Source organism: Bubalus bubalis, chromosome 8, assembly GCF_019923935.1.
Source record: "Bubalus bubalis isolate 160015118507 breed Murrah chromosome 8, NDDB_SH_1, whole genome shotgun sequence".
NCBI lineage: Eukaryota > Metazoa > Chordata > Mammalia > Artiodactyla > Bovidae > Bubalus > Bubalus bubalis.
In genome coordinates, this window is record NC_059164.1 from 23,704,487 (window position 1) to 23,727,653 (window position 23,167).

The 23,167-nt window shown below is 37.3% G+C and overlaps 1 protein-coding gene across 1 annotated transcript in view; it reads right to left on the reverse strand.

Moving 5' to 3' along the window:
- The window catches only part of MEOX2 (mesenchyme homeobox 2), a 75,167-nt gene extending 53,265 nt beyond the window's left edge, over positions 1-21,902 (reverse strand). The window contains exon 1 of the mRNA XM_006066994.4: positions 21,101-21,902. Coding sequence (XP_006067056.1) covers positions 21,101-21,614 — 514 coding nt within the window. The 5' untranslated portion in view covers positions 21,615-21,902. The remainder of the gene's footprint in view (positions 1-21,100) is intronic.
- Positions 21,903-23,167: the final 1,265 nt, after the last annotated feature.

Here is a 23,167-nt window from a genome sequence, read left to right on the forward strand (position 1 = left end):
TGCTGAACGTCAGGTCTGAAGTTTGTTTGAATTCCTGCTCTGTGGAGAGCTGCTGGACTTTCTAGCAGGTGTGAAGACCCCATGGCTCCTTCTGTTGCATCTCATTCCACTTATTAAATTAAATACTTTATCTTGGAGGATGAAGCAAAAGTGACTTTCGTGTTTTCTGGCAGTCTCCTGCTTCAAAGAACTTAATAGTGATTTGTTTATTTCAGAGGAAATGGAGACCAGTCAGTGATGACAGATTTATTAGTTAAGTGGACATCACACACAAAAAATCCTTTTCTTACAGTTCAGGCTTTCTTCTAAGTACACTCTGAATGCTGAAGACAATGTCATACATTTTGGCAAATCAAACCCATGTGATTCAATAATAGTCAAATTTGTGAACTGATATGACTTCTTCCACATACATTTCCAGAATAACTTAGAGAAAAGAAAATGAGCAAAGAAAGCTAATATTACCCTAAACTAAGAGGGAAAAAAAGCACCCTGATGAATTGGTAACACTGAATATGTTTTGGTAGATAACTAAAAGAATATTAAAGCAAAATGTGATGAAATAAAAGGATTCAAATAAGATGCCTGGAACTGAGAAAGAGCACTTGAAACACTGCTGCTGCTAAGTCGCTTCAGTCGTGTCCGACTCTGTGTGACCCCATAGACAGCAGCCCGCCGGGCTCCTCTGTCCCTGGGATTCTCCAGGCAAGAACACTGGAGGGGGTTGCCATTTCCTTCTCCAATGCATGTAAGTGAAAAGTGAAAGTGAAGTCGTTCAGTCGTGCCTGACTCTTAGCGACCCCATGGACTGCAGCCAACCAGGCTCCTCTGTCCATGGGATTTTCCAGGCAAGAGTACTGGAGTGGGGTGCCATTGCTTTCTCTGCTTGAAACACTGGGAAACCCTCAAATTCTAGATCAGGAAGTCAATTCAAGCATAACAACACTATAGATTTAATTCTTACATTAACCACTGATAAAATATATATTAATGTTTAAATTTTCAGGGTAAATATGAAGTATAGGCATCAACTTCAGAATGGCCCAAATTTTACCTCTTCCATGAATGACCAATTTTACCAGGAAAAAAATGTCAAGTAAAGCAGATACTGGGATCCCATTGATGAAAATTCTATCCCTTCTAGATTCAAGTAAAAGAAATCAGCTAACTAACACATAGTATTTATTCAAAACAAAAATAGACAGTGGTAATTAAATGATAATATTGCCAGTCTGGAGAAGATTATAGCAATAAGAAAAAGTTACTGACTTGGAAGTTGTTAGCCCCAGCTCTGCATACGTTATTTTAGCGGTGCCACTTTCTGAGCCTCAATTTTCTCATCTTGCTCACAAAGGTCTGTATAGTCAAAGCTCTGGCTTTCCCAGTCGTCATGTATGGATGTGAGAGTCAGACCATAACGAAGGCTGAGCACTGAAGAATCAATGCTTTCAAACTTTGTGCTGGAGGAGACCCTGGAGAGTCTCTTGGACAGCAAGGAGATCAAACCAGTCAATCTTAAAGGAAATCAACCCTAAATATTCAATGAAAGGACTGATGCTGAAGCTGAAACGACAATACTTTGGCCACCTGATGCAAAGAGCTGACTCTTTGGAAAAGACCCCAGTGCTGGGAAAGGTTAAGGGCAGGAGAAGAAGGTGACAACAGAGGATGCGATGGTTGGATGGCATCATTGACCCCATGGACATAAGTTTGAACAAACTCTGAGTAATGGTGGAGGATAGGGAAGCCTGGCATGCTGCAGTCCATGGGGTCACAAAGAGTCAGACACAATTAAGCAACCAAACAACAAGACTGAAAGGATGATTTTGATAAATTCTATAATCCCTTCCAAGTCTAACATTCTGTGAAGTTACTTGAATATGGTCTGCAGGGAAGTCTTAAGAGCTTTCAAGATAAAGATGGAGAGAAATGCCAAGAAGGCCAAAGAAGGAAAACCAAGGAAGGACTAAAAGTCATTTCACATGTTCACAATATTCCACTAAAGTGAGCCTTTGAGATATGGGACAGCTAACAACCTACTCCAGAGTTCTTGCCTGGAGAGTCCCAGGGACAGGGGAGCCTGGTGAGCTGCTGTCTATGGGGGCGGACAGAGTCGGACCCAACTGAAGCGACTTAGCAGCAGCAGCAGCAGCAACAGTATCACAGTCCAGCCTAAAAATGTACTCCACAATGTTCTTCATGGACTTAATCCTTTCTTGCCTTATTAAGGTAACATTAATATCCTGCCAAATACACTCCCAAATATATAGTTAGCCAGCTAGCAAAATCTTTTACCTTTCACTGTGATTTTATCAAACAATGTCCTGGGAATAAAATTTTTGAATTATAAAATTTAGCTATCTACAATCAATTACTATCTCTTGGTGCATAAAACAAAGGAATCCTTGAATCATAAAAATTAAGGATTTGGTTAAGAATGCCCTAGGGGCAGATTTTGTGCATGATCTCAGGGGCCCAAAACCTGCTTTGCATTTCATAAATCATTATTCGTATTTTTCTCCCAGGATGACTTGATCCAGGCCATTGTTTAATAGATTTTCATGTGCTCATAACTTCAGAAAGGAGCAGAAGGGAGAGAAACAAGGGAGGTTCATACATTTTCTGAAATCTTCCTGGACTTCTCCAAATATTTTCATCATCTTTGCTACACTATTATTTCTTCTATCATATTGTTGCATCTGGTTGTTTCCGTCTTTGCCTTCCATGCTATGTTGTGGACCCTTCCAGAAACCTCAAGGTGTTCTATTCATGTTAGTGTACCCACAGCACAGAACTAAGTCCCTAGCACAGAGTACCCGTTTAGCGAATTATGTCTGAGTTTATGAATGATGAGGCTACTGAAATACCTAAGGTATTGTGTGTATCCTGTGTATTTCTGGGACCAGGGGGAGGCTATAATTTGAAACTAACTACCATTTATTTTGTGTCTCTGTGGTGCAATCGGTTATCATGTTCAGCTGTTAACTGAAAAATTGGTGGTTCGAGCCCACCCAGGGATGCATCTCACCCTTTTGGGGTCCCTGGTGGCTCTGCAGTAAAGAATCTGCCTGCCAATGCAGGAGAACCAGGTTCTATCCCTGAGTCAGGAAGACCCCCTGGAGGTGACAATAGCAACTCACTCTAGTATTCTTAGCTGGAGAAGCCCATGGACAGAGGAACCTGGCAGGCTACAGTTCATGGCGTGGCAAAAAAATAGGACATGACTTAGTGACTAAACAACACCACCACCATTTATTCAGTCATCCTCTGAGTCATTTTTTTAAAAAAGGAATTCAGCTTTATCTAAAATACTAATACAGCTTCCTTAACAGGCAGTCGAAAATGAATTGTGTTAGAAAAGGTAAAATGAGAATTTTTTGCATTTTGTTTTTCGTATTATAAGAAGAGTAGAGAAAATATGAGAGTATTTATGTCTGATCACAATAAACTGTGGAAAATTCTGAAAGAGATGGGAATACCAAACCACCTGACCTGCCTCTTGAGAAACCTATATGCAGGACAGGAAGCAACAGTTAGACCTGGACATGGAACAACAGACTGGTTCCAAATAGGAAAAGGAGTACGTTAAGGCTGTATATTGTCACCCTGCTTATTTAACTTATATGCAGAGTACATCATGAGAAACTCTGGACTGGAAGAAGCACAACCTGGAATCGAGATTGCCGGGAGAAATATTAATAACCTCAGATATGCAGATGACACCACCCTTATGGCAGAAAGTGAAGAGGAACTCAAAAGCCTCTTGATGAAAGTGAAAGAGGAGAGTGAAAAAGTTGGCTTAAAGCTCAACATTCAGAAAACTAAGATCATGGCATCTGGTCCCATCACTTCATGGGAAATAGATGGGGAAACAGTGTCAGGCTTTATTTTGGGGGGCTCCAAAATCACTGCAGATGGTCACTGCGGCCAGGAAATTAAAAGACGCTTACTCCTGGAAAGGAAAGTTATGACCAACCTAGATAGCATATTGAAAAGCAGAGACATTACTTTGCCAGCAAAGGTCTGTCTAGTCAAGGCTATGGTTTTACCAGTGGTCATGTATGGATGTGAGAGTTGGACTGTGAAGAAAGCTGAGCGCCAAAGAATTGATGCTTTTGAACTGTGGTGTTGGAGAAGACTCTTGAGCGTCCCTTGGACTGCAAGAAGATCCAACCAGTCCATCCTAAAGGAGATCAGTCCTGGGTGTTCATTGAAAGGACTGATACTGAAGCTGAAACTCCAATATTTTGGCCACGTCATGCAAAGAGTTGACTCATTGGAAAAGACCCTGAAACTGGGAGGGATTGGGGGCAGGAGGAGAAGGGGACGACAGAGGATGAGATGGCTGGATGGCATCACCGACTCGATGGACATGAGTTTGGGTAAACTCTTGGAGTTGGTGATGGACAGGGAGGCCTGGCGTGCTGCGATTCATGGGGTCACAAAGAGTCGGACATGACTGAGCTACTGAACTGAACTGAACTGAGACAGATATGAGACACAGAACTGAGGCACAACTATCTTGTGAGTAAAATCCCTTTTTCTGCCTTTGACTCTTGTATAAAGCAGTCTCTCTCTCATTCAGCACCTCTTTAGGAAACAGTTAAATTGTGGAACCTCTTTATTCCACCCACTTTGAATAACATATTTAAATTTTCTATAGGTTTATTTTGACTTTCTCACAACCTGAGTTTTCAAGGTAAAACCATCCAACTTGGATTTCACCTATTTATACTGTGTACTAACATCCATTCAACTACCTTATTGCAATCAACTGTCATACTTTAATTAAAGATGTTTTATTAAAAAAAAAAAGAGATGCTTTGCCTGTGCAGACTATTTATTCTAAGTGTTTTTTATAAAAAATATAACCCATCATTACTGTGTCCATGGTAAAAGCACACTTTTTAAACTGGGGAAAAAAGTAAAAAAAAAAAAAATTGCTATTAGTAATAGAGATTACCACATCCACACATTCACACACCAATGGCCACCAACATCTTATGAGCAAATTTTCAATATAAAAGCAAACTCATAAATTTCACTCACTGAAAATTACTAAAATGTTTTCCTTACTCGTCTTCTACACTGCCAATAAAACTTTATTACAAATTACATTTGGTCTGGCCTGATTCTGTTCCAAAACCTCTCAAAAAACAATGAGAGTTGCCTGGACACTTACATATGCTTGGCCCAGTAATGTAATGTGTGTTTGTTTTTTTTTTTTTTTTTGCATTTCTAAGATGGTCTGAACACAATTGTTAATGTTTTTCTATACTTTCCTACATGAGCATACACTCTCAACTCATAAATTCTAACGTGAAAGTATCCTGCGGTATCTTGGCTTAATATGTAGTGTTAATATTGCCTTTTCTCCCACAGATCACTAGCAGTTCAAGTATCAATTAGTTACCAATTAATCTCTGTTAAAAATGAATCCTCTGATGAATAGTCCTGCTTTCCACATATTCAGAACTCTGCGGTTGGCAGCTTCATCGTGTAATGTATGGCTGCAGCCAAGCAGACCCAGATGGTTCACAGGACAGCTGTGAGTCTCCTTATACTTCAGTTTTCCTTGCATTTGCTCTTTTCAAACGCCAAGATGAATACTTTATCCTCATTTTCTTCCCCCAAAAAGTCTTGTCTAATATGCTCTTTCAGTTTGTCAGCTACCTGACTTGAAATTCTGGAATTCATACCAGGGACTGTAAAAGATCAGATCTTGTGAGAGGCTTTGAAAGTCAATAACTCTTTCTCATTAATTGCCACTGTCTGATTCTATTAAGTTTTCATACTTTCTCCCTGGAAAATCTAGCCTAATTCCTGGCATGTTCCCCACCCTTTCCCAGAAAAATGTTCTCCTCCCTATTCCTCAAGAGGCCTTCTGAAGAATCTCCCTAGTTGACCTTACATTTTTTAATATGCTTTCATTGTTTGTCTTCCCACTTCCAAAATTCTATTATTTTTTACATTTACATTCATCATATGTTGTCATTTGCTTTTTAATTCTTCATTTACTTCATTTTAATTTACCACTGAACAATTGAATTGATTACTCTTTCAGTAGCTGAACAGAGTAGTAAAGCTGTCTGGATGCACTGTTCAATTAGACTTTTTAACAGATCAAAATGTTCTATATCTGCACTGTTCAATACATTAGCCAGTATCCACATATGGCTAGTGAGTATTTGGAATGTGTTTACTAATACAAAGGAACTGGTTTTTAAATTTAATTAATTTTAATTAATCAAAATTTAAATAGTCTTATATGGCTAGTACTACCGTACTACACAGCACAGGAGACTAATATGATTATTGGTGATAAACACAGAAATGGGCATTTCTAGTAATTTTGTAATATTTTATTGAGCGACCATGTCTAACAAAGCTCTCCATGTGAAGGAAAGGATAAGATTTAGAATACAGAGTCTCTGCCTCTCATAAATTTTCAACCTAGAAACAAGAATGTTCTATTGGTAGTTCTGTCTTGGCTATATGTTAGAATCACTTGAGAGCTTTTTAAAAGTATCAGTGTTCAGATGAAATAACAAGCTACCTGAGATTTGTTTCAAAGTAATTGGGACAAGGCAAGGGAGGAGTAGAATGGCATAAATGAGTTAAGATGTGCCATGCTGAGTGTTCATTATATTATTATCTCTACTCTTTTATATTATGATTTTCTATTATAAATTTTTGTAAATTCCAGATCTACTCTAGAATAACATAATCATAATCTATGAAGTATTAGAATTTTTTGAGAGTTCCCAGACCATTCCAATGTAACATTAGTGTTGAGAGTTACTGGTCTGAATAAATTAACCTTATGCATATGTGTGTGCTAAGTTCCTTCAGTCATGTCCAACTCTTTGTGACCCTATGGACTATAGCCCACCAGGTTTCTCTGTCCATGGGATTCTCCAGGCAAGAATACTGGAGTGGGTTGTCACACCCTCCTGTAGGGGATCTTCCCAAGCCAAGGATCAAACCCTGTCTCTTACATCTCTTGCATTGGTAGGTTGGTTCTTTACCAATCGTGCCACCTGGGAAACCCTAAATTAATCTTATGATACCAAGTTATCAAAAAGGTCCAGAAGCATGTAAAATCTGAGAGTTATTTTTCTTTATGAGTTGAAGGAATTATTAAAATAGAATCAGTGTCAGAGTCATGGATAATAGATTCTTAAAAAATTATTAAAATGTTTTGCAGTATGGATTAATTTTACTTTTTTATAGAAATAAATGCTAATTTACTTGGACAAGTAGTCTTGTTGCAAACTTTCTTTTCATGAGACAGTTCATGTGATGCATGACTAAACTCAAAACAAGTGAGATGATTTTTATTTAGCTTTCCCACTCCTCTGTCACTGTTCTTTTCCTTAATAGCCAGGCCACCTCATGTGTGGTCACTTGTCAGTGTCTTGGATCCAAATTCTCTAATCACATACCATTGTGTGATCTGGTTAGCCAGTTAGTTATACTCAAAGCAGAATGATACAGACTGAGGCATCATAGATTGAATCAGCATCACTATATCAGGGTGCTCAGAAAAGGGACCTTACATTTCTTTTTTAAAATTCAGTCTACTTGAAAAATTAGAAAATAATCTATCTTCTTTTTCAAATCACCAACTATCTGTGCCACTATTCAATACTACAATATGGATTAATACTCCATATTTTCCCCAGTTGCCTGATAATTTCAAGTTCAATATAATTTTTTTGGCTTTGTTAAACAGATATTTTAAGTACTATGATTACTTGGCTGTATGTAATGTGCAAAAGCTCAACAATTCATAGCATAGCTGCACAGAATGTTCAGAGAATCTCACATCTTACTCCCAAATAATGGAATGAGGCATTCCTATATATTAGTTAACAGGAAATTGGCTTAATAATCACTGAATTATCAAAAATAAACACATCTTACCTCTTCAAAGGTGGACGATTTTTGATGATTTATAAAGTTTCTAACAAATGTATGTTTCTATGCCTCATCAGTTCACAAACGGCAAATATATGCCATGTCATCAAAGGTATTTCACTTTAGAAAGCATCCATAAAAATCATTCAGAAACAAATACAGATAACTACTTAAAGTCAATATTCATTCAACTCCCTTATGGATTGGCCAACAATCTTCTGAATTTGCCAACTACTAGAATCCTGGAACCGAGAATTTCAGAAAACCCCTGCTATAGACAATTCATTCAACATTAATGAAGCATTTTCTATGCCCCAAATGGGATTTACCAAGCACTTCTGTGCACCTATCCTAATGCAAAATGCCACATTAAAAGATAAAGAAGGCACACTTTTTCTTTGTGAATACATGTAATGCAAATCACAGACTAGAGACATGTGGAATAGGAACAGCAAAGAGAACCATGAGGCAAACTTTAACTGTGTTGTTATGCAGTATACAGACATAAATGTGGTAAGAGAAGTGCAATGATTAACTTAGAGTAGTATTGACCTGGGAAGTTGTCACAAGCTGTATTTTAATGAAAATAATAAATATATATAGGAAAAAGATGTTATAGGCTACAGGATCAAAATAAAATTAAATCTGGCAGGCAGCACAGAGCTAATTACACACACACATGCATAAATATACACAGAAGTACAACAGAACTAGTGAAATTCGAGTAAGATTAGCAAGTTTTATCAAGATCAATTTCTGGTTATATTATTATATTATAATATTAACCCTGGGGAAAACTAAAGCACATTGAGATCCTTGTTTATTATTTCTTATAACTATATGTGATTATACAATTTTCTCAAAATAATAAATTATTAAAAAGAGGTAGACATAAACAAGTTTATTGAGGAAATACTGGTTTTAAAAAAACAAAAGCAAAATCAGTATCAGACCAATTGACCCAGCTGGTCAATAAAGCCTTAAATGATTGGGTTGGGAGACTGTTAGATGGAATGCAATTAACATATACCCCTAAATCCTAAGCAAACAAAATAAACATTGGATAGTAAGTAATATTAGCATTCCTTAAAAAATAGAAGATGCAGAAAATCTTGTGGGAAAGATTCTTGAATGAAACTATATGTATTTAGGTACTCACATTAGGAATTATCAGAAGATAGTTTTAAACTAACATTTCACACTGTATTTCAAAGATTAAATGAAAGATGACTTTGACAGAAAAAAACTGATCTAAGTGTATTTATACGATTATGTATATATTATGTGTATGAGATTATGTTAGACATTTAATTGTTTGTAATATATAATTTATATTAGATATATATGATATTAAACAAAACGTGACAGCTCACAAGAAGCAGCACAAGTAAAATCTAGTGTTGTATCATTGGCAACTATTAGCCACTCCATGCATACTCATCAAAGCCTATAATGAAACATTCGTACTGTAAGTACAGAATACCTTCAGTTTAATGCAGAATTTCAAGAAGAGAAATTACAAAGTCCAAATATGATTATATGTTGAATAAAGGATTTCATTAGGGAAGAATGAACATAAGTAAATACATTGAGAAGAGAGAGCTACATCAGAAATCCTGGGGGGGAAACAAAATTAAGTGCAAGAAACATCGAAGTAGGAATATGAAGAAAATATAGAAAATAAGGAATGGTAAGCAATGGAATGTATTTGGGCTTGGAGAAGGAAATGGCAACCCACTCCAGTGTTCTTGCCTGGAGAATCCCAGGGACGGGAAGCCTGGTGGGCTGCGGTCTATGGGGTCGCACAGAGTCGGACACGACTGAAGCGACGTAGCAGCAGCAGCAGTGCAGGAAAAAGCAGCATGACTGAGTTTTGAAGTTAAGTCTGCTGGAAAAGGAGTGGAAAATCATCAAACTAGGTAGAAGACTAATTATTTATTTTAAATTGGAAACAGAGTTGTGTGTAGACAAAAGAGGGTAAAAAAAAATTCTTGGAAGAACCAACTGTGTATTTTATGTTTAATTTTGTTTTTGAGAGTCTAGTAAGAACCAAGGATCTGGAATTACCGTGAGAGTTCAGTGTTAGAGTGTTCCAGAGGTTATGTGGTTCTCTGCATTGGGGATGAGCAGATGGGTCTGGTGTTTACAGACTGTGGGGAAGACGAGTGTCGGCAGAACCGGAGGAGAAACAGGGAAGGTATGCCTGCTTAGCAAAGGCAAAAAATGGCCAATTATTAACATCCCTTAGCACATTCTGGGCAAAAAGATTGTATTCAATTAAAAAATAAGATCAATACTTATTTTTAAATGGAGTTAGATTTAAGACTTGAGACAAGGGAAAGTTGTGTGGTGTCTACCTGTAGTTATTTATGATTCTCAATACAAAATGCAAATATATTATAGGTAAAGTCTAACTAAACAAAATCTATTAGTAGCACATTAAACATTTTAAAACAGGAAACAGTCTTCAGTTCACAAATGGCTACCCAAAATATGATTCCATTTACATAAATACCTATTACTTATAAACATCATATAACAAAGTCCATCAGCACACTACCAGATATTCAACTTTAAAATGCTATGGTTCATTGTATGAGGGATCAAAAATATACAGGGATAATGGTAACCCATAGGAAGAACTATGCCATCAGAAAACTAAGAAAGAAGCTAAAAAAGAATAACAGTGTTCATATTCATAAAACAGTGAAAAATGACCAAGGTAATCATAAATTCAGATTCAGAGAGAGGTAGCTTACACCCAGGTAAAGCATTTTGTCAAATACACTTTTATTAGCTCAAAAGCAATAGCCAACATTTTAAATGATGCTGTAATTTACTTTTATTGGGAAAAATTGGGAGATTTTCCTTTTAAGGGCACTAGGCTGAATGAAGTCAGGATATGGAAGTTCAGCTGGCACTACTTGGCTGAACTGACAGACATTACTTCACTTCACTGGGTGCACTCTCTCATCAAAAAATGCACTCATGGAACTGGGTGATGGCTCGGGTCCCTTCCAGTGTCTTGATAATTCTAATCATCTGTTGAAACATTATAGATTATAAGTCAGTAAGAAGACTGACAAATCAAGCTTATCCTGAAAGCCAAAAGGAATGAAATAGCTGATGCAGTCAGCCCTTCCTTGTCACTTCTGTGTATTACTGAACATTTAATGTTTTGTTCTTCTCCATGTACCTGCTCTCTGCCCTTTCATGATCTAGAAGAGAAGCAATCACTAGTTCTTTGAAACTCTCATTTTAGGAATTAAACTGCTGTCAGTCTAAGAACTTTGAAAGAGTTAGCTCTGGACATTTAGAATTTTAATACAGTATCTGATTTCACTATTTATTCAAAAGCAACTGCCACAGACGATCATATATAATAATATAAAATGTCTCTGAAATATATTTCTGAATTTCCCCACATTAAACTGCAGGCCTAGAAGAGGTGAGTAAGCTGCATAGAATGAAACTAGCTAATCCCCCACAATTTACAACTTGGGGTGAGTTTTGCACTCTATTCCCTCAACCTAAGCAATAGTTATCAACAATTTATTAAATATAAGTAAATTCACAAACAAATAAATATTTGCTTTGAAAAAAGAACTTACCACCATTATAAAACTGTCCTTTTGTATTTAATGTGAGATATAATACAGTTTTAGGTTTTTTTTTCAAGTTTTTGCAGATTTGTTATTCATGAGGGTCTCCAAATGGAACCACTCAAAATAGCAATGTTCTTATTAACAATATTAACATATTGTTAATATTACATAATTACAATATTATGTAATTACAACATTACAATTACAATATTACATAATTACATAATGTTAATATTGTTAATATTACACATTAACAATATGTAAATTCTCTCAGCAATGAACTTTATAACTCAGCAGCAAAATGTTCTGTCCAACTTCCTAGTTAACAATGGCAACAGACACCTGACATTTCATTGTCATATTTAAAAAACCTTTTGGTTTAAGTTCTGTTCCCTCTTGACTAAACACCTCTTTGTACCTTCCTCTTGAAAACAAGTGGTCGATGGAGAAGTGTAGAAGACATTTGAGAAAGGTTAGGAGATATCCAATCAAAAAAGGCAATGGAATGGGAATCTTAGGAGTTATTAAGTGAAGGCAACTTGAGTTTCTCATAAAGGTTGGTTTAAAACTCACTCTGCATTTCAGGAAAATGGCATGCGATGGATGTATAATTCTAAGGATAGTTGAGGATTATTTAAAATAATCTTTCAGGCCAGTAACATTTCCTACAGCATATTACTAGTAAAACACAAATAAACAGGCAACATAAGACAGAGATTGTTTTTTGATCGTGAATACCCACAAACAAATTGTACCTACATTGATAGAAGACAAAAACAACAGTACTTACTGAGCCAGACACTGTTTTAAGTACTTTATGTTTATTGAGTCACTTCAACTTTTAGGAAACTACACTACAGAGAAGTTAAATCATAGTTAGCAAGAGACAGAGGCAAAACAACTCTTGACATTTCCCTTCTGTGGCCTGCATTCCTTTAGGTTGATATCTAAGGATTTTATCCACCGAGACCTGAGTGACCTGCTTCTCTATCTTCTGATTGTGGTGGTGGTTTAGTTGCTCACTTGTGTCCATCTTTTTGTGACCCCATTGACTGTAGCCTGCCAGGCTCCTCTGTCCATGCAATCTCCCAGGCAAGAATACTGGAATTGACTAGAAGGGAATTGCCATTCCCTTCTCCAGGAGCTCTTCCTGACCGGGGATCAAACTCATGTCTCCTGCATTGGAGGCAGATTCTTTACAGACTGAGCCAACAGGGAAGCCCCATCTTTTGAATACACCTGGCCAAAGGGACGCAACAGAAGGGGATTGGAAAGCATGAAAGGGAGGCTATTGCAAGACATTTGAATTGGGCTGCAAACTTCTACCTGAGGTCCCAACTTTGCTGGAAGGCTTCTGTTCTGCTGCTCTCACTGGATTCCAGTGTAAAAGCTCCCTCTCTTCGCCCTATCATGTTTAGAGGTGCTAATATTTTCCCATTGTGGGCAGACCCTGGGTAGTTCTCCATCCCGTTGCTTCTCAACACACTGCCCACCATCAGATAGTCAGCATCAAGCTCTCTTCAATCATCCCTATGAGTGTGCCACCAATTTTACTAAGAGAATGACAAAGAAATTAGATAAATCCTTTGTGATCTATCAACTACTGACTAAAACTGCAAAAAAAAAAAAAAAAAAAGGGGGGGGGGGGCTGCTCCTTCTTATTTTCCCAAACATTTGGGTATCCAAGAAAAAAATGTGGTGCTCTTCTTCTAGGAACGAAGAATAGTTTGGGAAGAAAAGGCATGCAGGATTCCTTGAATTTTGAAGGTAGACATTCAAAAGATCATAATCTTGGAAATGCATGTGGCAGCAGCCCCTAAATTTAGGTGTCTAACAGCTGGTTTTCATGCCATTTTGGTCTTTCTTAGCAATTTACATCTAGATGCTCTCTAGTTTAATACGTCCACACCCGTTTACACGACAAATAAGGAGAAAAAAAAAAATCCAAAGTAAACATAGCATGTAGTTGGGGAGACTTTCTTTGTCAGGCAGAAAAATACCTGAAAATTCATTTTATTTTTGAAAAATATTAAAGAAGAGAGATATCACTTAATGTCAATCTACACAATTAGAAGTAAATCTCTCTTTGTATGGTTCTTAAAAGGTGAAAGCCATTCAATAAATTACTGGCATCCTAAAAAATCAAAGCTACTTTTCATCAATTTAGTTCCCACTAAGTTTTTGATGGCACAATTCTATTTTCCTGAACTGCGTGTTCTCACTACCACAATAAAATCAATCATTTGTAAAATTTACTTGGTATTCATTTATTTCTTTGATGAAAGTCACTGCCCATTTTACACTTTTTTTTTTTTTTAACTAATAATATGCTTCAGTTTTCTTTGCTACTTTTTCAGGAGGCTAAGAATCCAAAAGTTTTCTATGCAGTCCAGAAAGTTGTAAGAAGCCGCCTCTACAGACACCGAATGTATTTCGCCAGTACACTTGCAAATAACTATCATTTGCAAAAATAAGTTTTTATTTGGGTGTCATTTCTGGCAAAGCATTAAAGCTGTATTTTCAAAGAGCAAAATTCTCGGCCTTTAAAATTCTACTGGCATCCACCAACTGAAGCTGGACCCTCCGCTAGGTTTCCACACAGTCTGAGAGAGAGATGACTTCATCTTAATCATTTTCTTGCCCACAGTCATGTAAGATAACTGGGATTTTTTTTTTTCCTTGTAGCATTACGGAAATCTCTTGAAATGTATGCAGAATAAAGAGCCAGAAGAAGAGAAAGACAAAAGAAAAACGGCAGGGTGTTGGCAGATTTGATTTTATAACTATCATCGATTATCAGGTTCAGTCTTTAGGACTCTCCACATAGCTGTATATGCTCCACGTTTAATATTTTATTTTGTAACTGCAACATTTAACATCATATTATAGTCTTTAATGTGGATACTTTCGTTCACATGATCTGTTCTGAAGAAATTAAATTTGAGATTCTATTAGTGTATATACATACATTTATATAAATAGATTATTTTAAAGTGTGCTTTAAGTGTAGCCGCCAAGTCCGAGTTCAGCATCTTCCCTGTCTTTTCTACGATTACCCTTTCTACTAAAATATAGTAGGGACTATAAACTATAAAAACTAAACACCTTATATTTACAATTTCAACCACTATAGTCTATCCAGCTTCAAGAAACATACCTAAAACATCTTAGAAAGAAGACGTACCAAAAAAACACAAAAAACAACCACAACACTAGGATGTTTAAATACATTTGAAATATTCTAATTGAATTGATTCTAAGAAGAGCAATGATTTCTGAATTTAAGTCTTTAAACAAAACCCTAATGTTTTTCACTACCACGAGTTATTACCTACTAAACTTGTATCTGCTGTAAAAGTAAAAATTCCAAGGCTGTAAGAATTAAGTCGCCAAAAAATATAAATATTTTAGAATTAAAAAATTTTAAGGAAATGCTAACTTTGAAAAGTACCATAACTATGGTATTAGATATGTTGAAGTTCCAATTTGTTAATTTTTAAATCTATATAGGATAAGACAGCAACGTAATTATTTTTGAAAGAATTTTCTTCATATAAACCCCTTCCAAAAATGTATACACATTAATACCTATTTTACCTGATTTTTCTTATTCATAGGTGCATGGAAGAGATCAAAAAACATATCATACAATAATTTCAGAGCCCTACAAAATCAATATTCCAATACACAGTATCAGATTTTCAGACAGTAATGTATTACATTCAGAAACATTATATTGCTGTGGAAAATGTGACATTATAAAAAGTTTTTCACGAATAAGTGGATTTTAATTATATAATTCAAATTCCAAATATAGAGGAGTATTAATAATTGACTCATTTAATCCCAAATGAATGTATATTTTTCCCAAGTAATTTTTTGTTAATTTAATAAAAAAAATTTTTTAAAGATTTTAAAGAGAAACATTTACTCTGAAGTATGAAAACGTCTGAAACATCTGAACAAAAAGCGACATCTGAATTTTATACAGATTGATTAATAGATATATTATTTATTATTTGTATCCTAAAATACAATCTAACACGATTTCTTAAAGAGAAAACAAATTCCTTACCCTACTATAAGGTAAGTAGAAAATCATCAGAAAAAAGGGGCTCCAATTTAAATTAATTCTACCTCTACACAGGTAATGCAAATTGACGTCTGAGACCCAAAGTGACCTTTACTATTTTAAGTTTTACTTCATCAGAGCAATAAAACATTCTAAAAGGTTTTTTGCAATTGGATTTTGAACTTCACTGATGACTATGATTTAGAATTAGTATGGAGAATAAGGCAGTGTTGCAATTCATATTTCTTTATTATTGTGTCACTTCATCTCTACACGAGGGTTTCAGTTTGACACAACTATTCTGAGAAAAAAAATCATAAAAGTATCATAACAAAAATAGGAAGTGTTAGTGTTTAATTTTATTTACAACCTTTACAAAAAGCTTATTATTGATAAGTAAATCATATTAATGACTAAAACACATAAAAGAAGTCACAACAATAAAATGCGTTTTGCCGTTTGAATAAAAATACAATTTCTACTTTGTGCACTTTGGCCTTGGTTTGTGTTTTATACCATTTTTTCTAATTTAACCATTGGAATCAGTCACCAATGCAATAATCCAGGATATGTAATTTAGCTGGTTACTCAAGATTTAATCCTTCTTATTTTATGATTATAATCAAGGGGGCACATTCTACTCCTGATAGTCTTACTTCATACCTTTTCTAATATATTTTCCTCACAAAATTTTTATTATAAGAAACAATATGGCAAAATTACAAGAAAATGAGAAATAAATCATCCACAACTATTAACTCAACAAATATTAGTTAAGGAATTCCTGTGTGTATTTTATTTTGTAATATTTTTCACCCTTATCATTTATCACTCATAAATGTTTGTAATAATCATAGCAATTCTTGGAAAAAAAATGGTCTGAAATTTTAAGAATAAATTACTGAAGTGAACATGGTTTAAAACTACAATATATTATTGTATTACATAGTTTTTTTATTTGAAATGAAAATCTAAAAAGCCATCACATTTTCTGTGTGTTTCTGGCTGCCATTTTTAAACCAGTAAATTAATGAAATTGCCCAGCATAGATATATTTAAATGTAGTAAATGAATAAAACTGGCATCATTTCCAGGCCAAATACATAAATAGGTTTACATGTGGAGATTTTCTTTCTTAACAGAAGTCAGTTATTAATTCACCCATAGGTTATTTATTTTTTAAAAAAGTTAATTCTTTCACTAAATATAGCAATAGTTTGCCATATTTCTCTGAATCCAAGGTAAGGGGTTGTCCCCTTCGTTATTTTATTTTTGTTTAAAATTAAATAGGTCTTACAATAAATAAGTTGTGATAAATTCCAATCCTGTGATGAAGGATCTATGTCTCGAAACACAGACAAACAAGGTAATGCTTAAAATAAATTTTTTGGTTTATTAGTGGCGATCAGCTTACAGTGTACCAACATAATGGTTTCCATTGAAGATTACTGTAAACAAAGATTAAAACTTAAAATGCTTGAGAGAGGGTTTTTAACTCAAATGAAAGTTTTAGCAGTGCCATGCATTATGTTTGATGCTGTTCCTTTTCAAATAACTATAAATAAAGGTATTTACAGAGAAATGGAAACTTTTTCAGTACTTATTTGCATTCTTCCTTCCATCATTGCTGACTTTCCACAATAAAGCACCTTAATTCTGAAGGAATTAATGCTCTTGACTTTTGAGTGTAATCATTTTGCAAACACTCATGTAGGTCAATGGTACTCAGAATTTTTTTTTATGTCAGGTCATTGCTTTAAATGTTCACATCTAAAATCAATCTACTATTCCAAGAAAATGACTGAAAATGGCTACTTTTTAAATGTCATAGATTTGAGGCACTTAATTTGTTCAATACAAATACTGGCCTATAACCACCCACATCCAATAGACTGCATTTTAAATTCTAAAGCAAATGCTGAAAGTCATGATCCAGTCACACAGAAAAGAATAATAATGTAACTTATTTTCTTTCAGAAAACATGATGAAATATCTAGAAAAAAGTACATTATAATACTAGAGGTAGGGCAAGTAAGATATTACTCTGTATTTAATTTCCAGTATATTATCCTAATACTTGCCTATCAATCTGCAGAGCCAGACAGACATAATTTGACAACAGATATTTTATGATCTTGTAGCTATAATAAAATATTTACAGTTTTATAAGAATCTAATATGATTCAAAGTCTTGTAAAATTGACACCCCAAATCACTCCTTTTTGATATAATTTTGATTTTTTATAAAATATGCACTTATATTCATTCAATAAATTTAAACAGAAGATACTCATACATTTATACTTTATATTACCTGCATTAAAACCTAAAATTAGATTAATTTATTTTGATCTACTAACTGAAAAGTAGGCAGTTTATACTTATTACTACGTTGCTTGGTGAACAATCAAAGGTAACTGAAGTGAAGTAATTCACAGTATTTATAGACTTTTTTTCAGAATCACCTGTTTTGTATAGATTGCTTTAAGTACAGTTGTAAAGTTTTGATTTCTAAGAGTTCCTCTGAAGGTGTGGCAGATGTTGGCTTTGATAATAATGCCAGAAAGCATAGCAGGTTCAAAGTTGCAAATATGCTTAACATATATAAAAGATAGTGTGATTTTCTATTAAACGTTGTTGTTTTCAATTGTTGATAAAGTGCAGTGGAAGTCTAAAGTCCGTAAATATTTGCTTCTAGACCCTTAAGCTTCTTGAGTTTGTGTATGCGTGTGTTCATGTGTTTTTGAGAGGCAAAACGCATACAAATGCACACTGAAAAATGTTAACTATTACAGTTTCAGCATCATTATCATGGATGAAATTGGGGTTGTTTTTCAGTATTTTCCAGTGCTTAAAATTCCATTAGAATTTCACATAGTCAGTACACACATACACATATACATACAATCTGTGAGATGCAAGCACACAGAATTTTGGTTCTGATTTTGCCCTGGATTTATGTACTACATTCACTCTCAACTAGAAATACATACTAATTATACATTGTCTGACAAAATAAAAATGGCCTGTGTAATGCATGGTGTGAGTTTTGTCAAATATAATTTAAAAATTTGAAGAGTATCAACATTATGTTAATTCAGTTTTTTTGGAAACATTGAAACATTAAAACTGTACTCTAAGCAATTAGAGATATATGTGTTAATAATATGTCAGAATTACACTGACTTTCTACTTTGCTTTAATTTCTGCTAGATCAAGGTGCCCTTATAATAATATGAAATGAAATAGCTGTGAGCATAAATTATAAAAGACCAAATACAACATCATTCCAATAAAAAATGATACCTTGAATTTAAATTTACTTAAAGAATCTAACAAATATTATCTAAAATAGTAAATTTGGCTATTTAAACTTTATTTTCAAAGACTGTACATATATTCAACAAGAAATTTAAAATATATTTCCTTTTAGACAGTGAAGAGCTGTTTCAAAATATCCCATCAAAGAAAAAGTTCATTCTAACTTCCCAATGATTCTACCCTTGGTGATGATTAATTGTATTTCCCATTCAAGATGTAATCTATTAATATTTTATGTATCTGATGAAAACTTTTGTTTTTTCCAGGACTTTAATTATCAATTTCAGCATGAAAAAATAAACTTATTTTGTTATATGGTTATTTCCCACCAAAGGACGGTAGCAGTATTAATATAACCAATTTTCTTAAGAAAGTCATTATTAAAATAACTGAAGGGAGTCAGTTGTTAGATCTCACTTTCCTGATTTCTCCTTGATCAAAATAACATAGGCCTATATGAAAATTCAGTTTGTCCTAAGAAACTTAGGTGCGTTTGTTCAGTTGAAGAAGCATGAAACAATCCATCATATAGGTTTCTCACTGCAGAAAGTACAAGGAACAGTAAGAGCCTCTGGTAAATTGCAAAAGCGTCCCTGGCTAACCTGCACTCAGAACTTATCCCAGAAAAGTTACAGTGATATCAAATGCTGAGTCTATAAAAGGATGACTGCATTCTAAAAATGACTTGTTTTCTAATGAAGATGGAAGCCTTCTTGCTATAATTAACTTTTTCCACTCTGTCTGAAAAGTGTCTCACTTAGGGTTAGTAAAAACCATTAAAAATGAATGATACTGCTGGAAACCTTTTTGGATAAAAACTATTTTGTGATGGGGCATTAGAAGTTCACCCTGACCTTGGAATGTAAATGTGAGACTCTAAGTTTGAGAGAGAAGAACCCATTCCGTAGTCACACTGAAGAATAACTGATACCATTGCTGCAAAAGAACATGAAATATGCGGCTCAATCACTGTCATTCATGTGAAATCTAAATTATTACAAAGGATAGACATTATCCAGTCTTTCAAAGCAGTATCTGGAATTATCTTCCAGGGCTCTTAAAACCAATGCCGCAAAGAAAGAAAATACGTAAATATTATATTAAATAAACGACAGCTTACAAAAAGATGGGACGCAGGTTGCGTCGTAGCTACTGAAGAAAGCTCATACCCTCCTTATAAAGCATCTTTTAACAATGTCCTTAGGACAGAGACAGGTAAGGGCTTTGACAGTTGACTGCAAAGCTTTATTTAGTTTCTCTGGATTGCTAAAGTTTAGTTGGCTGCCAGTGCCTTCAAGCATTCGCGTTTAGTTAAGATTCCCCTTTTGCTACGCGGTTCAAGATATCCTCGCGTAGATCAGCGCCTCCTACGCACACCCACTTGTAGCAGCGCTACCCGGGTTGCTGTTAAGTTTCCCAGTCCTTGTTTCGGATAATACTCAACTGGAGGAGGATTTTACTTTCCACTTTTGAAACTCAGATTTTCTTTTTGGTTAGCATTACATGAATACAACTACAATAAAGAATCGTCTTTCGTCAAGGGTCTGAGCGTATATTTAGTTCCCATTCTCTGACACATTCCTTAAAATCCTCTGAATTCCTAGACAATATCTTCTTCCCCAAGAAAGAGAAATTTTACCATTTGGAATAGGGTGCTATTTAAAGAACTCTGAAATCAGAATTTAAAAAAAAAAAAAAAAACTAAAACTTTTTCTCATGTGCTCTGCCAAGTTCCACTGCAAGTTCCAAATGTTGTGCAATAATTTGGAAATCCAGTTAACGATGGGAAAAATCGAGCCATTCAGAGTCGGGAAAAGTCAAGGAAAGGCACCCGCACGCACGCCCAGCGGACGCTGCATCCCAGGGCGCATTCCTCTCCCCATCGCTCAGATGGAAGGTCACGCTTCGCAATCGATTTCACACACTTGTCACTTGTCCTTTTTTTCTCAACCCTCTGGTAAACTAGTTTGAATCTTGGAGAGTTTAACGCAGTTGGCTGCAGTGCTGCCCTCGGAGAAACACGTGCCCCCAAATAAAAGGACCAAAGCAGCCTCGCCGACTTTGGCGGCGAGGAGCCAGAGAGGAAAAGACCTGTCCCATAACGCCCGCCGCCTCACTCTAGTGGGAGAATCTTCCCATCTCTCCGCCCCCTTTTGCCGAGGGTGCCCGACGCGCCCTTACCTGAGCTATCGCTTTTCCTCTTGCTGCCACTTCTCTTCTCCGCCTCCGCGGGTGACAGCGCCTGGCGGCCGTAGTCCCCTGGCGGGCACGCGGCCCCAGTCGGGGTGCTGGAGCCCAAGCTGGAAGAGTTGGAACACAGGACCGGCGGGCTGCTTCCCAGCTCCGGGGGCCCTCCCGAGTCCGGCTGGAGGCAGAGGCTGTGCCGAGCCGCGCTCGGCGGGGAGGACATCTGCGGGAGGTGCCAGTTGGTTTGCAGAGCTTGGTGCTGCTGCTGCTGGTGGTGGTGGTGGTGATGGTGGTGGTGGTGGTGGTGCCCCCTGTGATGCTGGCTGGCAAACATGCCCTCCTCGTTGGGGTATCCCGCGATTATGCAAGACGAGGAAGAAGTGGAGAGCTCGGGGTAGGACATGTGGTCAGATCTTCCATGGAGGGCGAGAGAGGATTGGGAGAACGGGTGCAAGCCTTGCGCGGTGGCGTGAGGGCTGCGCAGGCAGCCAAAGAGCGGGTGTTCCATAGCATGCAAGTCTCGGGTTCCAGGCAGAAGACTTCACGACGGTTCCAAACGCCACCACCCTCTGTCACTTTTCACTGGAAACCGTGTGACTTTTCCCCCTCCCAAAGCAATAGCCGCCCGCGTTTCTGCAGAGCTCGGATAATCCCGGTCCTGAGCCCTAGCGGCCAGTCTCCTTTACATATAAACACTCGGACCTGGAGAAGCTTCCCTCTGAGCTACTCAGATGTCAAGAGTAGGAGAGGTTGAAGCCAAAAGAAGGTGGTCCCAGAGAACTGCTTTCAGGGGGAAACGGCTCTGAGAGGTTATAAATAGAGTGTAATGTGAGCTGGGGGCTGGCTTAGGAGCCCAGTGCTGACCACATGCAAACTCCCTCCAAAACTCCCGCTCAGTCCGCGCAGTGCGCTCCCAGTTCCACTTCCTATCGGCTGCTGGACGCATGCAGCGCGTCCACGCCCGCCCGCCGCTGCCAACAGCCTGGACTGCAAGCGGCGCGCCGGGCGCCTAAACCCGAGCCCCGGCGGGCAGCGGCTACCTTTCCCGCTCCGCCGGCCGGGGCGCGCCGTGGCGCCCGCCAGCTCCAACCCCGCACCCAGAGTCCAACGTGCTCACTTCTCTCATGAAAGGTGTCCTGTCAGTGTCACTTGGGCATTGTCACCTGCAGGAAAGCTTAGGGTGTGCCTAACTGTGGAGAAGCACGAAAGGAGTTAGGATTAAGGAAAAGAATCAGAGCTAGTTTGGCGCGCACTCAGATTAAGGTTTTCCAAGTTCGCATCAACTCGTGTCATGGGCTCAGTGGCACTTCTAGCTTTTTATACAGCTGGTGTCTGTGGGTGGGTTGCTAGAGCGCTGAGACGCCAGATTCGAGGATACAGGAAAAGTTCCCCACCGGCAGGAAAGGGCCGTTCTCTGTGCCGCAAGGAACGAGACTTGGTAGGGTGGAAGAAAGCATGGGGCCGTGACAGTCGCAGATGTTCTGCTTTTGGCATCCTCACCTGCGGTCCCAGGTGGGGTGTCTCCCCCTGCTTTCCTCAAATGTCCTCCCCCACACCGCCCTCGATTTCCGGGTCCCACTCCATTTCCTTGCCACTTGTCCGCCCAGAAAAACTTTTCCTGAATCAGGAGTATTCTAAAGCGATTTCATCCTAGTTACAAGCGATGTGTATATTGCATGTACATTTCCAGTCCTCTCCCTCAGGAGCCAACCCCTTGTCACCTCTTTTCTTCCAGAAATCCATCTCTCTTCTGCTCAAAAAATCAATCAGTTAATTGCACCCCTTTCACTCCCACGCCGCCATGGTTCCATTTACCAAACAAATATTACACTTGGGTATCCCTTAAAGTTCGGATCTTCCTGGTTACAATTTTGCATCCTAGAAAAGGACTTAGAAAACTTGCCACCGGTGAATTAATGCCAGCGACGGCTGGGCTTTGATACTGCCACATGCTTGAAGGGCGACACTGTCTGCTAGGGGCCAAGTCGTTTACACAAGGCACGCACGCTGGCCGCGCATAATGAGCTGCGGGAACAGTTGAGCCCTGCCTGGGACTTGTCG